Below are 23364 nucleotides of genomic sequence, written 5' to 3' on the forward strand. Positions count from 1 at the left end.
TTTTCTTGATTCTGAATCCATTGCAAGCATTTGTTTTGCACGAAAAACATTCCTTGGGCTAGAAAACGGACCTACAAAACTGTGAAAAGTGATGAATCACCACTTTTCACTGTCATCACAGTGATGAGTCATCACTTTTCACAGTTTTGTTGGTCCGTTTTCTAGCCCAAGGAATGTTTTTCATGCAAAACAAATGCTTGCAATGGATTCAGAATCATGAAAACAGTTTGACCCCTCACATGCTACTTAAAGCAGATTTTTAATTGTTTTAATATATTTATTTTCCTGTATAGTGAAGTCAATGGGATAGTGAATATACAAATGGCCATAACTTGTTTTCGTGATGTTTCCAGCAGAGCAGGCCTGTCATTCTGTGGACCTTAATGACCAAACTAATAGGTAAAACAGAAATAAAAAGTGCGGCAGAACATCACAGGTCCTCTTCCCATTTTGCAGGACTGGGTCTCCGGCTAGTATGTCTGTATATCTCTCTACTGCTCTGTGACGCTCTCTCGCCTTCTGCTCCGTCTTTCATCTTCACCACTCTCTGTTAATGAGTGCTTTCATCTCCTTCACACACTCCTCTCTCTCTTGGATAGTTGAGAGGGAAAATAACCCACATTTCATGTTATTGAATTATCTAACGTTCCTTAGTCCACAGACCACAGTCAACAAGACCAAGCTCAGCAAAGCTGAGATGTAAGCTAATATCTTTCTTAAAAGAGAATTCTGGAGAAGCCGTTTTTCTTATCTTAATACCCCCCCCCCCCCCCCCCCCCCCCCCCTATACTGTTATGTTTAATGATGACACTTGGAGAAACGTGGTGTGAGCCTGATAGTTGCTAACCCAAATCACAGCTCAGGGGTAGAGAAACCGTTAATAGAGCACGAAGGGTTCCCGAAGGGTTTCCAGTCCATCCCAAGGAATGTTTTTTCATGCAAAACAAATGCTTGCAATGGATTCAGAATCACGAAGAACCCTTAGTTTGACCCCTAATATGCTAATTAAAGCAGACTTTCTTTCTTTTTGTAATATTTCTAGTGGAGTCAAAGGGATAGTGAATATACAAATGGCCATAACCTTTTTTTCGCGATGTTTCCCGGCAGAGCAGGCCTCTTCTGTGGACTGTAATGACCAAACTAATAGATAAAACAAAAATAAAAAGTACGGCAGAAAATCACAGGTCCCCTCCAATTTTGGTGACTGGGTCCCTGGCTAAAAAAGAAATCGGTTCAGGAGGCCCTGTTTGAAACTCTCACTCTCTTTCTTATGTGTGATGGTTTTTTAGTTTTAATTGCAAGGAAAGCGTTTTTTTTTTTTGTCGGGTAAAGGGGGTACTTGGATTCAATTAAAATCTGGGAAAGGGGGTACTCAGCTAAAAAAAAGATAAAGAAACACTGCGTTAGTGTGTGTGTTAATGAGTGTGTCGTGTGTGTGTGCATGCGTGCGTGCGTACGTGTGTAGGTGCCACAGTGTGTTTTTGTGTGTGTGTGTGTGTGTGTGTGTGTGCGTGCGTGCGTGTGTACTGACCACATGGTGTTTGTGTGTGCAGGTATGAGAGAGCATCCTCCCATCGCTACATGTGACCTGGCAGAGCACATGGACCGCCTCAAAGCTAACGACGGACTGGCTTTCTCCCAGGAGTATGAGGTAAGGAAACTTGTATCATTCACTGACGCTGTTTCCATTTGTACATTTTAATTGTGGGACCCCCCACCCTGACGAGCACAAGAGTTGAGGCATTACATTTTGTAGAACACGGTTCTATTGTGAGCATGTAGATCTGCTATTTTCATAAGTTCTGCCTCTAATATTTGACTATTTGGCCAATGTTTAACGCTTCCAGTGCCAGCCCCTAGAGGGCACCAAAGAATGCCAGACTTTCTCCCATAGGGGACTGCATTAGCATCCGGGGGCTCACGTTGCAGTGACGCGCGTGCTCACGTTCGTGCACGTCATGGAAAGGTCCCGGATGATAATGCTAACAGAATAGCTATTCCCATTTTGTCATTTTAAAGATCATTTTTCGGCGATTTCGCCGTAAATAAACCTCGCGCCACATCCCTAAAAACACAATCCAGAGATATGGGCCTCCAAAGATGTGGTTTTTCATTGGATTCGGTGGCAATTCGCGGCGCCGTTCGCGGCTAACGGCCGGCATGGCGGCCCCCGGATTTGGAACACTGGATTTTAAATTTAGGCTCAGGCTCAGGCCTCGGATCATTTTATTCATTTCATTAAAAAAGCCGAACATGTTCGGGATAGGCACACTGGACGTCGTTCCGGAACCGGCGCTGAACATTTGGTGAACATTGGGGGGCTCAAAAATGTATTTTAAACCATTTTTAATGGAATATATCGTCGGACCATGTAAAGTGGCTAGCTGGCTAGCGTAGGACGAGCCAGGACCACCCACGACTCTACAAGCAGCTCAGGGTAAGTCAATTAATAAAAAAAAAATTGTATTGGATTGAAATAAAGCCGAACATGTTCGGGATAGGCACAGAATGAGTTAATGGGTAATTTTAGAGGTGTTAAAAAGTCCATAAATTGTCACTTGTGCAATAAATGTGCATATACCCTGTGCACATATAAACTTTATGTTGGTTTGTTTACTGTTGAGTGAGGAAAACAATGTTGCGCATTAACTTAAAGGAGTAGTTCACCCCCAAAATGACTTTTTTTCTATTGATTACTCAGGCCATGGAGAGTAGAGTTCAATAATATTTTTTGGTTTTTGTCACATTCCTAAGATAAAAATGTGATAACAATAAAAATTTACTCGAATCAAAATGTTGTCTTAGGAATGTGACAAAAAACAAAAAATATTATTGAACTCTACTCTCCATGGCCTGAGTAATCAATAGAAAAAAAGTCATTTTGGGGGTGAACTACTCCTTTAATCATCTGGGGACCCCCAAAATAATCCCCTGGGGGTCCTGAACAACTGTTTTAGAGCTTTTTTTATGTAATTTATGTAATTGTATTAATCAGTTATCCTTGCCTTGGTTGTCCCACACAAGCCACCACAGTCTGCCAAACACACATTGCACTGTGATTGGCCAATACAGTCACAGTTGTGTAGAACGCTCACCCGAAAACATCATTTAAAACACGATGGATGTGTTTGCAATGACAAACTAATAACTGATTCATTCAGTGGCGTCAGTTCAGAAAAAAGCTAAGGTATGGCAACATGACTGGTGTGAAGGCACGAGTGCAATACACCATTCATGTTGCCATACCTTAGCAACAGGCATGATACATTTATTTTAAGAATTACATTTTATTTTTTCCTCTGCTTCTAAGTTTTTTAGTAAACGTGCCACAATTAACAATAATGCATTGCACCTGTGCAGCTGACCTGCGGAACCTGGGAATATACCGTTCTGTCAAGATGGGGAGAATACAAGTGTGTAGAAGACAATTATAATACCTTGTTAAAGTGACCATTTTGTTAATTTTGCATTTGTAGTTATTTTGCTGTAATTTAACAACATACTAACCAGCACAGATAGACAAAGAGACATTCATGGATTTATATTTAAAAGTAAATTTTATTTCCCCCCCTGGACCCAGGGTATGGCAGCTACATATCCCTGCCATACCCAATTGACGCCCCTGGATTCATTCATGAATTCACTTTTGACCACAACAAAGAGCGTAAAAGCGATATGCTCGCAATTACAGATGTGCCATTTCAAAACTTTGCACGTCCTGCCATTGGCAAGACAGTATTTTTTCAGGGGATTTGCAGAACATTAAGCTTGTAGATCAGCTATTTGTGACCGAACCCGGCTGATGGCTAGTCATTGAATTTTTTTTCATTTTCATTTTTTCATTTCATTTGAAAGCTGGGAATCATCATAGCTACAAAATGATATATTGGTTGTGGAGATTGACCCAACAGTTTTGAAGATATGGCTTATAGAATGATGCCATGCATAATTTCTATACTTCTGAGATAATCAGCCCTTTAGATGAAAATATAACCTGCAATGACCTGACTCTGCCACATGGGGAAGTAGAGAGCAATCTTCAATGCAAAGAAGCTTTATTGGCATGAAACAAACTTTACATTGCCAAAGCAAGACACCAAAATGCATGTATTTAGCCTGTCAAAAATTAATTGTATTACTTATCCAATGGTGTAAAGTAACACAATTTACATGTACTGTACTGTACCTGTTTCCTATTTCCAATACTTTTACTTCTACTCCACAATACATCTCGGATCCAAATATTGTACATTTACTCCACTACATTTATTTGAAAACTTTAGTTAGTGTTGATACTTTTACTTGAGTAAAGTATGTGAGTACTTTTTCCACCACTGGTATATCAATAAACGAGGCGTTCTGTGCTCGGTATTCCTCGGTATTAAAACTACTATTCTATCTCTTTCTCATAATGCCCAAATGTAATCCTTTGTTCTGCTGTCATAAGCCCACGTTTGCCAATAGTCTTCAGGTGTTAATGGTCAGTTTAGAAATAATTCCCACACAGTAACTGTGTGAATTACTGCTCGAAATTGGACATTAACACCTAAAATAGCTAACTGTAGCTATGCTAAGTGCTTTATGTAACTTGGGTCTCAGTGAGTTAAGCAGTTTACAGTTTACAGTTTAGGCATTTAGCAGACGCTTTTAATCCAAAGCGACTTACAATAAGCAAATAAACATCACAATAATAAACAAGATTAAGTGTCAGTACATCAACGGCAATATAACAAATGTGAATGAATATATATCTAGAAAAAAAACTATATAATCCGTAAAAAAAAGGTTTCTAAAAACCTAAAAACAAATGCTAACTAGCTTCATGTATGGTCATTGATTTTTCCAGTAGTGCTAAGGGTTTAGGTGGAGTCTGAAAAGGTGAGTCTTCAGTCCTCGGCGAAAGCTAGAGAGTGAGTCCGTTGTTCTAAGTGCGACAGGGAGTTTATTCCACAACTTGGGGGCCAGGAGGGCAAACTGTCTCGGACGAGTGGATTTTTGCCCTGGGGTTTTTAGCGAGGGTTCTGTCAACATCCCTGTGTTGGTTGATCTAAGTGCACGGGTGGGGGTGTAGGGGTTGATCAGGTTTTGGAGGTATGGAGGAGCCATACCTTTGGCTGCTTTGAAGGTCAGCATCAGAGTTTTGTATTCCGTGCGGGCCGCAACCGGAAGCCAGTGGAGGCTGCGGAGAAGGGGAGAGACATGTGAGAACTTAGTCTGGTTGAAGACCAGTCATGCCGCGGCATTTTGGATCAGTTGGAGAGTTTAAGTGCACATGCCGGGAGACCAGTGAGGAGAGAGTTACAATAGTCAAGTTTTGATATGACAGATGTCTGGATGAGGAGCTGGGCTGCCTCCTGGGTGAGGAAAGGTCTGATTTTACGGATGTTATAGAGTGTGAACCTACAGGACCGTGTGACTGATTCAATGTGTGCCTTGTATGATAGCTGGCTGTCCAGGACCACCCCAAGGTTTCTAGCGGTAGGAACCGAAGTCACCAATGCGTTATCTATGGAAATAGTGAGATCTTGCCTGGGGCAAGACTTAGCTGGGAAGAAGAGTAGCTCCGTCTTGTGCGGGTTCAGCTTGAGGTGGTGGGCTGACATCCACTGTGAGATGTCGGCCAGACATGCAGCAATGCGTTCTTCCACCTGGGTGGCAGAAGGAGGGAAGGGCAAAAACAGTTGAGTGTCATCAGCATAGCAGTGATAGGATAGGTTGTGAGCAGAGATGAAAGCACCAAGGGATTTAGTGTACAGGGAGAAAAGCAGAGGGCCAAGTACGGATCCCTGGGGGACTCCCGTTTGGAGGGTTCGGGGAGATGAAAGCAAACCTTTCCATGAGACCTGGTAGGTCCGGTCCGACAGGTAGGAGGCGAACCACTTTAGTGCCGTCCCGGTGATTCCTAGGTCAGCAAGGGTGTCCAGGAGCAGCTGATGGTTCACTGTGTCGAATGGGGGGGGGGTGGAATCTGTTTTTTTTTTTTCTTTTTCAGGTTTTTCCATGTTTTTCCCGGGTTTCTGATGGTTGATCAAGTGCAGCTAACCTACAGGCTGAAAGTGAACACTGCTGCAGGGCTCCAGACAAACCAATGTCCCATTTTAAACATATTTTTTATTAATTATAATTATTATAATAATTATTGTTGTTGTTGTTACTATAGCAGCTGATAAAATATCCTGGGCAATCATTTCTATTTTTATATTGTGATTTGTGGCTACTGGCTGTTTGCCAGGCAGGCACTGCAGGCAAGAAGAAGAAGATGTTTTCAAGTCAAGTACCCCTTAGCTAAAGGGAGATGAAGCAGGACCCCCACTACATATTGTATCAAACTTCTGTTGCAAATTAAATCTTAATAGCTCCATAGACTTGTTTGACAGCACTGTGTATTTATCAAACATTTAAAAGTCTCATCAGTAGGCTACTTCAGTGGTTCTCAACCTTTTCAGACTGCGCCCAAAATAATCATATTTTAACTGGGGACCCCTCCACCCTATAAGAGTTCAGGCAACATTTTGTATAACACGGTTCTACTGTGAAAGTAGCAGATACATGTGAGCACGTAGATCTGCTATTTTCACAATGTCTGCCTCTAATACTTGACAATTTGGCCAATGTTTAATTTGTCATTTTAGAGCTATTCTTTGTAATAGCTCTCCTTAAATTGTCACTTTAGAAATGTGCAGATACCCTACACTTAAACTTTATGTTGGTTTGTTTACTGTTGTTGACTGAGAAAACAATGTTGCACATTAAGTTAATCATGGCGACCCCCACAACATAATTTGGGGACCACCCTGGGGGTCCCGACCCACAAGTTGAGAACCACTGGGCTACTGGGATTCTTCCCTCTAGTAGAGTAGTAGTGTTGGTGCAAACCGCCGTAGGCTATCTCTTCTAAAGCCCTCCTCAGTCAGAATATGGGGAGAGGATAGGGCAGGCTATTAGGGTTCAAGACAAGTGGATATAGTAACCCATGAAATTATTGCGCGTGGTCTCGTTCGTGCATGCGCTCGCGGGAGGCAAGAGCTGGATTGTGGTCATCTTTGTGAAATATCGCCCGACGTTTACTCGCGGAGCGAGTGTGTTTCTCCACCGCAGGGGCGGCCGCAGATCCAAGCGAGAAAGCATCGCAGCAAACGCCGTCTGTAGGGCTCTCTCTCTCTCTCGCTCCGTCCGTCGCCTGCATGTGTGTATGTGTAGAGGGGAGAGAGAGTGGAGGAGCAGAGCAGCTGCATTCACTGCGCTTAGAATTCTCCGTGCGACGAGTGAGAAAACCCCCACAACTTTCGGGAGAGGTCTGTGGGATGGCTGTAAAAATGCGTGAGAAAAAAGGAAAAAATTCAGGAAAATAGCGGAAAATGTTGAAGAGTTGGAACGGCACATGTGTACGCGATAGGGCATTCACCCAATATTCGAATATTCGAATATCAAAGTCACTATTCAAAGTTGTTCACCGAAGTCGGATATTCGCTTATTTTTTTATTTTTTTATTGTTTTCTCTTTTAAAAAAATAAATATAGTTTATAAAGCTTGGCTAGATAGTGATTATAATTACATCTAACGATGCTTCTCCTCCATTCACGTTTGGTGAATGTAGCCTTGGCCAGGAAAATTTGATGTCTTCAGGTGGTAACCATCGATCATAGGTGGTGTTTCGACCCGCAAACCACAACACCCTCCTGATGGCCGGGTCGGCAGTGGTGGCCAAATCACTGCCCATCTCCTCCTCCTGACCAAGGCTAAACTCCCCTCTCCTGCTCTATTTGTTTTTTCCCAACAAGAGGCTTCTCTGGGGAGGTATTGGGCGGGTCCCTCCTGAGGTCTTGAGGTGACACAGGTGCGTAGAGTTCTCCAGTACTGTGGGGTTATTCCTGCCTGGAGTTCTCCTTCGTCTCACCAACTCACCAACCAAGTTGTGCGCTGCACCTGTGACCCCTCTTCTCCACACTTGGTCCTGGCTTGATGTATTTTTACCTTTTGTGTTCCTGCAGATGTTCTCGCAGTGACACTTTACTTCCAATTTCTAGTAAGTCATAAGAATGAATTGTCAATGCCCCTGGTGGATGAATTTGTTAATGCTCTATACCAGGGCTTCTCAAACCTTTTGGGCTTCTCAAACCTTTTTAGGCCGTGACCCCCAAAATAAACATATTTGAACTGGGGACCCCCCCACCCTGACAAGCACTTGGAATTGTAGGCATTACAGGTAGGCCTATTTAATGTGACTTGGTTCCAGAGATAAATATTGTGAAAATAGCAGATCCGACCCCGGCAGCCAAAGGCGTTGCGAGGCGTTGTGAGCATGTAGATCGGCTATTTTCACTATGTTCACCTATTGCTTACTTAATATTTGACAGTTTGGCCAGTCCTGTCGAATATTCGACTATTCGAAAACTTTGAGGTTGAATTATTCAAATACTAAAAATCCCTATTTGTGAATGCCCTACCCCATGGCAAGTCATTTGGGATCAATACAAGTAGGAAAATGGGCGTCTATGTTATTCAGTCAGTCTGGAGTTGTCCTTTAAGTGTGGCACTGCACAGTAAATATACTTTCCACCACTGCAAATAGCCTCATTCTTAGCTCTCTTACTTACTGTTAAGCGGTTACTGTGGGCTGGTTGATGTCTTACAGAGAGCAAGTCATTTACATTCAAAGTGCCCAATTCTGGAACAGATAGAGGACGACAGATGGCTTGAACTGTTTACTCACAACACTGTATTTGTGTGTGTGTGTGTGTGTGTGTGTGTGTGTGTGTGTGTGTGTGTGTGTGTGTGTGTGTGTGTGTGTGTGTGTGTGTGTGTGTGTGTGTGTGTGCGCATTGCGTTGTGAGCTTGTATGTCTGCTATTTTCAAACATTTTGTACTTTTACTTTTGGTACTTTAAGTACACGTTGATACCAACACTTTTGTACTTTTACTCAAGTACATTTTGAATTCCCGACGTGTACTTGTATACAGGGTATTTCCTCATTGCGGTATTGTTATTTTTACTTACTGGTAAGTATAAAATGTGAGTACTTTTCCCCCACTGCAAAATAGAAGTGATTTATTACGAATGTTGGATTCGGGGCTTTTGCATTCGGAATCTTATTGTTCCATTGTGCTGCTCACATTTCCGCTCTCAGGACGGCAACGGCTTTGGACAGATTTGACCATACATGACGTTTTCACGTTGGTGCGTGTCATGAAAATGACCCGGATGAAGAGAGCTACAAGATAGCTATAGGCTATCACTAATTTTAGAAGCCCGATTTTTGTCATCAACCGTTTGTCGTACACACTTGTGGGTGGTGTCAATTAACTTCATTAAGAGTCCTTCACCTTAATTGGTTTAACTTTGCCCCACCCCCTCCTCTGATTGGCCAAAACTTTATTTGGCTTTACTCATCAACCGTTTTTCGTACTAACTTGTGGGTGGAACCAATGTCACTGCAGGCCTCTTTGTGTATACTGTGACCTGACGGTTGCTTATCTCCCGATTAGGGAGTCTTACTGGTTAATACCTTTCCAATATAGAAAAACATTGAGCGGTGGTGTGTGTGTGTGTGTGTGTGTGTGTGTGTGTGTGTGTGTGTGTGTGTGTGTGTGTGTGTGTGTGTGTGCGCGCGTGTGCGTGCGTGCGTGTGTGCGTGTGACGCAACAGCGCCACTTGGTCGACAGTGGTATTGCAGTTCATGCTCAGGCTACACGCATAGATACCAACACGCATAGATAGATAGTAACAAACCTACACAAACACTCACACTAAAAATAGCAGATCTAAAAGCTCACAACACGTTGCGATGTGAGTGCAATGTGATGCTTTGCGCTGCGACTAAAGCTACAACTTTCAGAATACTAAAATATGACAAACTAAACAAAAGACTATGGGCTCTATTTTTGCAACCGTCAGGTCGCAGTTACTATCAAAACCTCGACCAGCTGTCACACGTCACACTTTTGCCCTGCTCATACCTCTGTAACAGTTGACCTGATCCATGCCAAATTTTGCACACACACACCTTGCCTGACAAACCAAAACCCATCATTTCTCACATGACCTTCTTCTAGCGCCACCATGAGGCCGATTCTTGCAAAACACATTTTTGGTCACTGCTCCTACAAATTTTGCCCTAAAATCACAAACACAAATTGGTACACAGTATGTCTACACTCATCTCATCACCATGGATCTGTCCCATATAGCGCCATCATCAGGCCGATTTTTTCGAACACTTTTTTGGACTGCTACACATTTTGCTCTCAAATCACGCTCCCGATTAGGGAGTCTTACTGGTTGTCCATGCCTTATTGCCTTCCCCTGTATCGAAGTATTCTAAAATGTTTTTCAAAATAGCAAAAAAATGGCAAAAGAGTTTAGGGATAAGGGTAATGCATGGACAAAAATATAGCTCTATGACTAAAACTAAAACTAAATTAGCTGTCAAAATGAACGCTGATGGATATGGACGAGAAACCCCCGCCCGAGTGGTGCGCTGCGTTGCGTTGATGTAGCACTACCCTCACGGTTCAATTCTATTACGATTCACCAGGTAAAGATTTGATTCGATATGACACATTGTGATGCGTTAGACTTTTCTATATTACTGCACAACATGGCAAATTTCAGTCAATACAAAAAAATAATATAGATTATAGATGTACTGAACAACATAATTTATTTTGAATTATTACATACTATTATATATACAGCATTATAATTATACATAATGGAGTTAGGCCTCCATTATTGATTATGGCAAGTTTAAGCATTGAATTGAATTGCATTGAACTTAATTGCGATGCATTGCTGAATCGATTATTGTTGACACCACTAAAGACCCTCTTACATCTAGCAACTTTCAAAAGATTCTCAGTCGTAATAAAATCAAGACGAGTCACGACGCGTTCCCGTGATTCGGTCGTTACTCAATCGTTAAGTGTGAGGTGGTGGTCCGATTCTGTCACGAGAATATCAAACTGGTTTGATGTTTTTGCAAATTGGGGCTGAGTCTGAATGAGTTGACTAGAATGACGTAACAACCAAAACAGAACGCTTTGAGCCAAAAGCCATTCATTCCCCAAGACGCTGAGCTGCCTGGTTGCCACTAGTAGCTTATTTCACTGCGTGTCAGTACATTATTCCAAACATTCAAAGTTGATAATAAGTTGATAGGATCAATCTGCGCCGGCTAGACAGAGAGGAGAGAACGAGACTAGATACGGCTGAGGGAGGAGGGCGGAGCTCGGTGTGTGTGTGTGTCGGTGTCGGTGTGTGTGTGTGTGTGTGCACTGTGCAGTGATGGAAAAAGACTATACTCACATGTTTTACTCAAGTAAAAGTATCAATACTGCAATACTGCAATACTGCAATGCAACGCGTTGTGAGCTTATAGATCTTCTATTTTCATTTAGCCCAATAGGGTTAAAGTGGTTAATGTTTTATAATATTATAATTTACCGGTATATCTGCAAAGTAACCAGTACATTTTCACATGCAGTGGAGTAAAAGTACAATATATTCCTCTTCTTTAGAGGCATCTCACATCTGACAACTGAAATCTTTGAAAAATCATTATAAAGTTTTTGGAAAGTCTTTTTCAAATCTCATAGTGTGAGAAGGTATATTTCCAAATCTGTCCAAAATCTTATCAAAGTCATTAGGTGTAAGGCTGGCTTAAGGGATAGTGTGTGAATATTGGGCGGTGTTGTGTATCGCTCAGTCAGGATATTATTATGGCCTGCATGCCATTCCTGTGGCACTGTACCTGCGCTGTGCCGCAACCTTCTCCCTGTTTCACCTCCAGGACAGGAGCCATAAATAACAACTGAGCAGGGACGTGCAGAGAATTTTAGAGAGGCAGGGGCTGAAATCTCTAATAGGGCCTTTTGGTGAAAATATCAAAAATACAGCGCGGCGCGTTCTGAGCTTGGATGTCGGCTATTTTCACTATATTATATTATTGATATTATTGATATTATTGATTTCTACACAGAGAGCTCAAGCCCCCTTTGATGTCTATGTGTGCACGTGAAGCATGCATGGGCTCTGAAGCCCAGAGAACACACGCTTGCATGCACACACACACAGGCGCACTACACTTGCGAGGACCTCAACCTTTTAGCATGGCATTGAAAGGCACTGGTGGTAAAAGTACTCAATTGTTTTACTGGTCAATGCTGCAATGTGGAGATACGATACAATATGGATTTTTACAAGTAAAAGTCCAGAATGAGTAAAAGTAGAAACGTATAGGCATAAACATACTCTTAAAAAGTACTCATTATGCAGAATGTCCCGGTTCACGTTTGCAAACAATAACATGTCTCAAAATCTTTTGAAAATAGCAGAATGTGTCGCATCTCGATACATTGTGAGCTGTAATGGAGTAGAAGTAAAAGTACTGACAATTGGAAATATTCCAGTAAAGTGTAAATACCTCAAAATTGTAAAGTACAGTACTTTGCCAGAAAATAGCAGATCTACTTGCTCCCCAGTGTGCAACAGCTCAATGAGATGTGAGCTGCTATTTTTCCTGTGTGTGATATCTGTGCACAAGTATAAACTATTGAGAACTCTAACCATAAAACCCCGAAACCTAATCTCTAAATCAGGGTCTCCCAAAGTGTGATGCAGTGGTGTCAGTTCAGAAAAAGGCAAAGTACATTTTATTTTTTCTCCTAGTTTCTACGGTTTCTTGGGCTGGATATGGCAGCCTGGAATGGTTGTTCAAGTGCAGCTAAACTTGGCATGTTAGTAAACGTGCCACAATTATCAATAATGCATTGCACCTGTGAGCTGCTCTAAAGGACTGTTTGTTGTTGACAACAACAAACAGCCTCCCCAAATGTGGATAAGGTGGTGGGTGCATGCACACGCGGCTGTGTCATGTAATGTCCTTTAACCATTTTTGTATCGGTTGAGAATTGAGCGAGATATGGTTCATTATGTGGTGCTGCTCTTTGACACTCGCTAGGCCCGGCGGCAGGACTCAATGGCTTGGGGGTGTGAGCTTAAGTCCATTGGCTACACGGAGCTGGATATTTCTGAAGCTAGATGTTTTTTGTGCTGTTGGGGCTTGCAGCCACATGAAGCTGGATATTTTTTAAACCGGATAAATAAGTGAAGACATTGAAAAATATCCGATTCACTGGATCTGTGTAGACAGGGAACCCGGATATCTCTGAAGACTTCACTGTGTGTGTGCTTGTTAGACCTAGATATCTTTGTCGTGTGTACCTAGATATTTGTCTATGTGGATATCTGAAAAACCTGGATATATGAAAAATCCAGCTCTGTGTAGGTTGCGACCATATGCAAATGTGTGTTTCAAGCAAGTCGCCTTTGTTTAGAGCATTTGCAACTCGGTAAAAACGGTTTCATGGATGCGCGGGGGAGGGGCAAGGTGGTCCGCATGAGGGGGCCCGGCCTCCATTCCGCCGGGCCTGGCACGGTTCTATTGTGAAAATAGCAGATCTACATGCTCACAATGTTGTGAGCATGTAGATCTGCTATTTTCAACATTTCTGCCCCTCATATTTGACAATTTGGCCAATGTTTAATTTGTCATTTTAGAGGTATTAGAATTGTCACTTTAGAAACGTGCATACTCTCTAGTCTAGGGGTGTAACGATCCATTTTAAATGTGATTCGATACATATCACGATGGTTGACGATTCGATAGATGGACGATATTGGTTAATTCATGGTGATACGATACGATTCGATTCAATGATTTAAAATCGATATAGTAATCTGTGTGAAAGGTGTGGATAGTGCAGGTTTTTAAGGGAAACATGTATTATTATGAATATAAATAAGTCAACACAGTGATTATCTGCCAAATACATGGACACTGTATATTGACAAACCTGCATCTTTACTTAAACCCAGAGATTACACATTTATTGATAGACCAGTGTATCTATATGGAAAGGAAAAGTAATTAAACCCTTACTTTTATTTTTTTCTTCTTAAAAATGCTAAATACAATGCACAAGTAGGTAGTATCGATACAATCGATTCTTTGCACTGCCGATTCGATACGATACAAAATCAAACGATACGATTCGATTTTAGCTGTTTTCATTTCGATATAATTCGATTTTTTAAGTTAAAAACAATATTTCGATGCAGTTACTATATCGTTACACCCCTACTCTCTACACCAGGGGTGTCCAAACTTTTTTCAAAGGGGGCCACATTAAAAAATATTAATACACCCAAGGGCCGACTATCTTCCCAAATAATGTACTTTCGGTCGGACCATAACAAAGTCACATAAATGTATTGATTTTAAAGGATTTTTGTCTTTTGTCAGGTTTGTGCTCTGAACAAAACACGAATAACTCAGCCTTATTTCACATTACCAAATGTAACCAGACGTGCAAGGTAAAACAGTACAGCCTTTCTTCAACCTCGTCAGAATGAGACAACAGGGAACAATATTGACAAATTATACTCAGGGAAAATATTCTTGTTTGACGCTGATGGCAGGCCGTTTAGAATACAATTTAGGAATGAAGCCAAGGGCCACATAAAATGTGTCCTCGGGCCGCATTTGGCCCCCGGGCCGGACTTTGGACACCCCTGCTCTACACACTTAAACTTTATGTTGGTTTGTTTACTGTTGAGTGAGAAAACAATGTTGCATACTATACTATACTATATACTACATAATGTTGTTAATCATCTGGGGACCCCCCAAAATAATTGAGGTTGAGAACCACCACTCTAAACGGTATGCCCTACATTCCAATTGCCTGTCTTGTTTTTAATTTTAATTTTTAACTGCATTCTCACAGCATGTTTTACACAAACACCTCTCTCTCTCTCTCTCTCTCTCTCTCTCTCTCTCTCTCTCTCTCTCTCTCTCTCTCTCTCTCTGTGTCAGTCCATAGACCCAGGTCAGCAGTTTACGTTGGAGCAGTCCAACATGGAGGTGAACAAGCCAAAGAACCGCTACGCAAATGTCATCGCCTACGATCACTCCAGAGTCATCCTGACTGCACTGGACGGTGAGATTCACTCTCACACACACATCAAGCTGATACAGCTTTTGCGAGAGAAACAAAGGGGGACACGTTGCGGGCGGTTGTGCAGCCTAGCGTCGCGGTAGTTTGTTGTAGTCATCGGGCAGCCGGGACCACAAGCCGGAACCACCTGTGCCGGTTTAACTCTTGCGACTAGCTAGAATAAAAAATGAATTTGCATGAATCAACCTGAAGACACTGGCTTCGCGTCTCTGTTTGTACAGCCGAATACGCATAATTCCTGAAACTAGGACATTGCAGCATAGGGGCGTCAATTGGGTATGGCAGGGGTATGCAGCTGCCATCAGAGTCCTGCAACGGGTCGGGGCCCCGCGGGTATCCGACGGGTACCCGTGATTGACGGGCGGCAACGGGCGGAATATATATAATAAATTCACGGGTCCGGGCGCGGGCGGAACAGAACTAAACACGGGCGGGTGACATTTTATTGCGAAAATCAGATTTTCGCCTAAACAACGTCATACGCCATGATGGGCAAGCTACTTGGAAAATGTAGTAAGCTAAGCTACAAGCTACTCTTGATGAAATATAGCTTAAGCTACAACGAAGCTGCCCACAGAAAATGTAGCAAAGCAAGCTACAAGCTACACAGCAAAAGTAGCTAACTACAACAAAGCTACTTTTTTTTTTTTAATCAACTTCATGATCAAGTGCAACTTTCCACCAAACAAATAATCAGGCAAAAAATGCTCATATATCAGTTCAATTGATTATTATAAAACTGGAAAAAAGCCCTCATGTCTTTTTGTTTCATCCTTTCATTTACTTTTTAAATTAAATGTGTACCTTTTCAGGTACACATTTGAACTTGGGACCCCACCCTGACAAGCAATTGGAATTAAGAGTTGAGGCATTACATTTAGTTTCACTCTGTTCCACCGATAAATATTGTGAAAATAGCAGATCTACAAGCTCACAACACCTCAGAACACAAGGCGTTTCGAGCTTGTAGATCTGCCATTTTCACAAGTTATGCCTCTTTTACTATATTTTCAAATTGGCCAATGTTTGACCAGTTTTTATAGTTGCTAACTTTTGATGCAGTTTTGGTATTTTATTTATATTTTTTAGGTATTAAAAATGTCTAAAAGGTCCTTAAATTGCCACTTCACTCAAGTTGTGCCTCTTTTACTATATTTTCAAATTGGCCAATGTTTTTTTATTTTATTTTTTATTTTTTATCCCACAATTTTGTAACCCATTTTTTCACCCAGTGCCAATTGCCTATGTAATCCTGGGCTCTGCTCTCCCTCTGCCGCGCCTGGGGAGGCAACGGACTGACCTCATGCTTCCTTCTATGCATGAGGAGTCCAAGTTGCTTCTTTTCACCTGACAGTGGAGATTTCCCTGGTTTGGACGTAGCGCATGGAAGGAACACGTTATTCCAACCAGTTCCTTTCCCCTCCAGCAGGCGCCCCGGCTGGCCAGGGGGAGGCATTATTGAGACCAGGATTACGTGCATGTTTTTGTGAGGGTATCAACCCTAGGAGACACGGGGAGAACATGCAAACTCCACACAGAAAGGCCCTATCGCCAACCCCACCTAGGGTGTGGGCGCTGATGACGTGGAGGGAGGAATTGGCCAATGTTTGACCAGTTTTTATAGTTGCTAACTTTTGATGCAGTTTTGGTATTTTATTTATATTTTTTAGGTATTAAAAATGTCTAAAAGGTCCTTAAATTGCCACTTCACTGTCATTAGTTAGCTGTGGACAAAAGAGTGCCCTGATCTGTGTGCTGTCGAAACAGCTGATAAGATGGATGGATAATCTTTATGCTGATAAACAGACAGTCAGTCAGTCAGTTAGTAAATATAGTAACATTCTCATTTGAATTGATTCATGTTATAGGCCTACAATTCCTTTTGTACTGTAGTGCAGATACATGGTGAGTTGAGTGTAACATTCTACTTTGACTACTTCGGACCAGTGGTGTAAAGTAAAGTAGATTTACTGTAGGCCTACTTACACCAAGTACAATTTTGAGGTATCTGTACTTTACTTGAGTATTTCCAGAGTATTTCCAGTTTTCAGTACTTTTACTTCTACTCACTACATCTCAAATCCAAATATTGTACTTTTACTCTACTACAATTATTTGAAAACTTTAGTTACTAGTTACTTTACAGCTATGAAAGATTATAATAAAATATAGACTACATTATTCCACTTTAGCCCTATTTTATACCTTCCTTGGCTATTTTCAAACATTTAGTAGCCTACTTTTACTTTTGGTACTTTAAGTAGACCTACATTTTGATGCCAATACTTTCATACTTTTACTCAAGTACATTTTGAATTCTGGACATTCGCTTGTAATGGGGTACATCTACAGCAAAGTATTGATACTTTTACTAAGTACAAATTGTGAGTACTTTTTCCATCTCTGCTTTAGACAGAACAGAACCTTTAGCACTAATTTAGCAGGTCACACAATGGATCAGACATGCATCCAGCCGATGGCTCATTCTTATGTTAATTCACGTCGTTGAGGCACGCTTTTTAAACGAGGTGCAAATGGTTGTTTTTGATCGATATGCGAGGTATGTCCAGTCCGAGTCCGACGTTCCGTGCACTCTATCATGCGGTGCGGTGTCCCCTTCACTGTTTCACCCGCATTTGGTTAAAGTTATAACGAGTGAAGTTCTAACATTGCAAACGTTGCAAATAAAAGTTTCACTGTGTAGGTTTAGTTCCATATCCCCTCCGTCTCTCCGTGTCTCTCTCTGTGTGCAGTGAGTGCACCGGAGCTGACAGAGAGCAGTGACTTCTTGCTATTGGGGAGGAGCCATGGAAGCAAGGGTAGATCTTCAAGCGAACACCCTGCCGAGCCGAGACACGTTGATAGCTTGTAGATCTGTCCTTTTTTGCAAATGACACCGCTGTACTATAGAAGTATAAAACGAGCTGTGATTCATGTGCACAGGCGCTGTACCATGGCTTTTCTCCGGGGATTTTTTCTTTTCTTTTTTGCGCACAACCTTTATTAGCAACGTGTAGCGTTTGGTGGACGCTACGTCACTACTGGGGTCTAAAAATAGCTCCGCTACGCTAAAAGCTATTTGGTTAAAAACAAGCGGCGCTACCGTGACGCTACTGAAAAATGTAGTTAAGCTATGTAGCGTCGCTACTTGTAGCTCGCTACTGCCCATCACTGGTCATACGTCAGCAGCGCACATGCAAGCACACTGCACAGTGATTGCACACGCACAGCACGTGACCAGCAGCACGCAACCATCAGCAATGGCCAGTCAACCACGCGAGTGAATGAACTACAACAAACATGGATGAGATAAAAGCAAAGATAGTGAGCGGTGAATACGAAATTGTGGACAACACTTCGACAAGAGCCAAGTCGGACGTTTGGAAGAAATTTGGTTTCCTTCGAGACCAAGAAAACAACATAGTTAATGGATATGCCGTCTGCAAAAAGTGCAAAAAAGTTTTAGCCTACGAAAGCCGTAAACTGGGCACTTCCTCACTGCGGAAACACTTGGAACGCAGGCGGTTCACTAGATAAATACTTTAAGAAAAGCAAAGAAAGTCTCCCGCCACCAAACCGAGAGGACAAGGACGCTATATCCAAGTTGTCGGTGGAGTTTGTGTCACTAGACCTACGATCTTTCGAGACTCTCCATGGGGAAGGATTCCGAGCTTTAGCCCAAGGCTTGATTGACATCGGGGCCCGGGCTGGCAGGGTGGACGCCATGAAGCTGCTGCCCGATCCAACAACAGTCTCACGGGGACTCACAAAATATGCCCAAGAGTTTCGAGACAAACTCATTCCGGAGATGAGGATGCAGCTGACTGTAAGCAACGGTGCCATTACATTGGACATGTGGACCGATGACTACAAAAAAATTGGATATCTCAGTGTCACTTTCCATTACATCAATGCGAAGTGGGAGCTGGTCGAACGTGTGCTTTGCACTGCTGAATGGGATGGTGCTTTGCGCAAAACGTCCGAGAATCTGAGGCCAGCAATTCAAGAAGCACTACGCAAGTACAATATGGATGAGTTCTACAACAAGCTGGTCTACGTGACTGACAGAGGCTCAAACATAGTGGCAGCACTGCGCAATGTTACGAGGCTTAGTTGCGCTGCACACATCTTGAGCACTGTGCTGCACACCACCCTTGGGAACAAAGCTGACGATGATCTATTTCATGAAGAAGTGTCTGCTGTTATTGATTCCGCCAAGTCCCTTGTAACTTACTTTAAGCAGACCAACCTCCAGAATCGCCTAAAGAAAACACTGAAAGCATCTGTGGAAACACGCTGGAATTCCCTCCACACAATGCTGGAGTCCATCCACAGCCAGTATGAAGATGTACGTGCTATTCTGGCTGAGCGAGGAGAAGAACGCCGTCTGGATGACATCAGCTTTGACATTCTGAGTGAATTGATTTCCTTTCTGGTACGATTTCGAGACGCCACCAAGGCCCTGGAGGCCTCCAAAATCCCAACACTTCACCAGACCGCTGTGTGGTTGGAGCGCCTGACTGGTCACCTGCAACCAGCCACCTCTGACAGCATGACACTGGGTTCAATTAAAAAAAGAAGCCTTGCAATCCTAAAAGAGAAACTGGAACTGCATCTCCTGCATAAGATGGCTCTGTTCCTCCATCCCAAACTGAAAAGCCTGAAGCTGCTGCCAAACCAGGCTGACGTTATGGCTGTTCATGTCGAAGCACGACGTCTTGTTCAAGGCAAGTCTAAATATAGCCTATAATTAGGCCTATAATAAAATAACTTTGGCACCACATAACTCTGCCATACTTTTGCCTAGCAACGTCACTTAAACTTTATAATGCATACACAACTTTGGTCTTTTTCCGGCCAATAGGGATGAGCTCTATTTGATTAAGCCCCGCCCCCTCTGTAACAGGAAGTGCCCTTCGCCAACCTTAACCTTATTTGGGGCCTATTTCGCCAAACAGGAAGTGCCCCTCACCAAACAGGAAGTGACCCTTCATCTCGTGAACCGTTTGTCGTACAGACTCGTGGGTGGCGTCAAATGACTTGATTAAGAGTCCTTAACTTTAATTGGGGCCTATTTCGCCAAACAGGAAGTGCCCCTCACCAAACAGGAAGTGACCCTTCATCTCGTGAACCGTTTGTCGTACAGACGCGTGCGTGGTGTCAAATGACTTAATTAAGAGTCCTTAACCTTAATCGGGGCCTATTTCGCCAAACAGGAAGTGCCCCTCACCAAACAGGAAGTGACCCTTTATCTTGTGAACCGTTTGTCGTGCGTGATTCCTAAACCCACCAGGATTGAGTTAAGACCCGCCTCCTCTCGATAATCTTAAGTATGAAAGTGCCCATGAACGTTAGTGCTGCTCGCTCAAGTGCAAAGTACCTACTACCTACTGATCCATTACAATAATACACGCAGCATAATAGGCCCAAAGCCATATCCAAACCATAACAATTTAACTGATAATCAGTAAGAGTTTTTATTTTGAGCACAGTAGTGACAAATTATTAATAGCTTTCTCAGTACGTTTCTCTTTAGCAAAGTTACAAAGTTTTCCCTTTATTAAGCACAGTACAATTAAATCAGTTTCAAGATTTTTTTAGCACAGTTTATTTTGAGCACTGTAGTGAGAAATTAATAGTTGTGCATTGTGCAAATGCAGGCTTTTCTCAAGTACAAGTCTTCATGCCTCTGACTTTATCCACCCTCCATGTGTCAGGCAGGGATTTCAGCCACTCCTGGAAGTCCTCGCGTTTCCACGAGGCGGGTCTTAACTCAAGCCTGGTGGGTTTAGGAATAACGCGTTTGTCGTACAGACGCTTACAGATGCTTGGCGTCAAATGACTTGATTAAGAGTCTCGAACCTTAATCGGGGCCTATTTGGCCAAACAGGAAGTGCCCCTCACCAAACAGGAAGTGACCCTTTATCTCGTGAACTGTTTGTCGTACAGTCGATAATGTTAAAGCTAATGCAAAAAATGCTAATGTTAAAAAATCTAACGCTAATCTAACGCTAATGCTAACACCAAAAGAAAATCTAACGCTAATGCTAACACCAACCGCTACACAAGGTTGCACATACTTAGCGAGCTGCAGGCACACTTAAAATGTCTTAGAAATTTTCTTTTCTAGTTATTATTGTTATTAGGCCTATACTAAAATTACTTATTATTATTATTATTGTTGTTACCCCTATCGTTATTTGCGTACACGACAACCAGTGCTATTGCTGGTGTACGGCACCAAATTTCCATGGCCCACCATATGGATCCTGTGGGCGTGAAAAATAAGGGGGTGGGCTTTGCATGTTCTCTGGGACCCCATCTACGTATGGACGCCACTTGATCGCCCATCAGCCGCCTGGATGATCTTTTATTCCTTTTTATGTGTTCCTTATTATAACTGCTAGGAATCTTGCAGTTCAAGCACATTTCCACAGTGTGGCAGGCTATTTTCAAAGCTATTGGAACAGCCCACCGTGTACAGACAGAATCACAATCTATTGCCCGTGTACAGTGCATGATCCAAACTTGTGAGGGGCATAAAATCTGTAATAAATTGCTGTCACGATTTGTAAAAACTGGCGGACCCAAAAGCAGACAAAACACAGTCAAAGTCCAAGGGTGTTTATTGAAACAAAGGCTGGAGAATGGAGGTGGTGGTGTGGGCCTGTGGTGGACACAGCGTGGGCAGGCAGGCAGGCAAGGCAGCAGGTAGCGTAATCACTGAGGAGGAGCAGAGAGCAAAGTCAGAAATCACGAGAGGCAAAAAATCACAAGGATCAAAAACTGGGTTTCCAAAAAATACAAAAGCTGAGATTCACCAAAGCTAACAAAGCTAAAGACTGTACTGGCTAGTTACCACGCACGGGAGTTTGTGCAACGATCTGGCATCGCGGGCAGAGTAGACCAAACATTTAAAGACTCCCGATGATGAGCTGATGGCAGGCAGGTGAGGATGATGAGGGAACTGGAACCAGGTGTGCCTGCTGGAAGCTGGAGCCAAGCCGCCGCCCAAAACACACGCCCACTCACAAAGACACACACACACAGAGACAAACACAGACACTGACAGAGACTGTGACAGTGCCTCCCCCTCAAGGAACGCCTCCAGGCGTTCCACCAGGCTTGCTCGGGTGACGGCGGTGAAAATCCGAGACCAGGAAGGGGTCCAGGATGAAGCGGCGCGGCACCCAGCACCGCTCTTCGGGACCATACCCCTCCCAGTCCACCAGGTAATGAAACCCTCTTCCTTGACGGCGCACATCTAGCAGCCGCCGGACCGTGTAGGCTGGATGGTCGTCAATGACGCGGGGGGGTGGGGGGGGCGTATCAGGAGGACAAAGCGGGCTGGTCGAGACAGGCTTCAACTGGGAGACGTGGAAGGTGGGATGGACCCTCCAGCGAGGAGGCAACTTGAGCTTAACCACAGCTGGATTGATGATGGAGACGATCTCATAAGGGCCAACATACCGGGACGAAAGCTTCTTGGACTCTACCTTCAAGGGAAGGTCTCTGGAGGAAAGCCACACCCGCTGACCTGGCTGGTACACAGGGGCCGGAGTACGGCGGCGATCAGCGTAGCGTCTATTCCGGTCCACAGAGCTGAGAAGCGCCGCACGAGCATCTTTCCACACCTTTCGACAACGCCGCAGATGTGCCTGGACAGAAGGAACAGCGACGTCCACTTCCTCAGAAGGAAACAGTGGTGGTTGGTAACCACAAGACCCCTCAAACGGCGACACCCCTGTGGCAGCACAGGACAAGGAGTTGTGGGCGTACTCAACCCACACAAGGTGGGTGCTCCAGGAGGAGGGGTTCTTGGCGGCGACACATCGGAGAGCTGCTTCCAGGTCTTGGTTTGCTCGTTCCGTCTGCCCATTAGACTGAGGGTGAAATCCTGATGTTAGACTTACAGAAGCCCCAAGGGCCCGACAGAAAGCCCTCCAAACCTCTGAGATGAACTGGGGTCCTCTATCGGAAACGATGTCCAGGGGAATTCCGTGAAGACGGACCACATGGTGTACTAGGAGGTCGGCAGTTTCCAGGGCCGTGGGAAGTTTGGGGAGAGCCACGAAATGTACCGATTTGGAGAATCGGTCCACAATAGTCAGGATTACAGAATTACCCTTAGATGGAGGGAGACCAGTGACGAAGTCCAAAGCAATATGGGACCAGGGGCGACTGGGCACTGGCAACGGATGGAGTAGACCAGCAGGGGGCCGATTGGAGGACTTCCCACGGGCACACACAGAACAGGCAGACACATAGGCACGGGTGTCAGCATCAATGGTAGGCCACCAAAAGTGTCGCTTTAGGAGGGACAGGGTGCGGGCAACTCCAGGGTGG

The 23364-nt window shown here is 43.5% G+C and overlaps 1 protein-coding gene across 1 annotated transcript in view; it reads left to right on the forward strand.

Annotated features, from left to right (window-relative positions):
• ptprfa (protein tyrosine phosphatase receptor type Fa) overlaps positions 1 to 23364 on the forward strand; it is a gene marked incomplete at its 5' end in the record, with an annotated part of 370668 nt that overhangs the window by 253696 nt on the left and 93608 nt on the right. Inside the window, 2 exons of the mRNA XM_080720119.1 lie at positions 1554 to 1651; positions 14877 to 15000. Of these exons, the coding sequence (XP_080576245.1) occupies positions 1554 to 1651; positions 14877 to 15000 (222 nt within the window). The remainder of the gene's footprint in view (positions 1 to 1553; positions 1652 to 14876; positions 15001 to 23364) is intronic.

The sequence above is a fragment of the Nannobrachium achirus genome (genome assembly GCF_963921795.1).
Source record: "Nannobrachium achirus genome assembly, chromosome: 1".
In the NCBI taxonomy this organism is placed as follows: Eukaryota; Metazoa; Chordata; class Actinopteri; order Myctophiformes; family Myctophidae; genus Nannobrachium; species Nannobrachium achirus.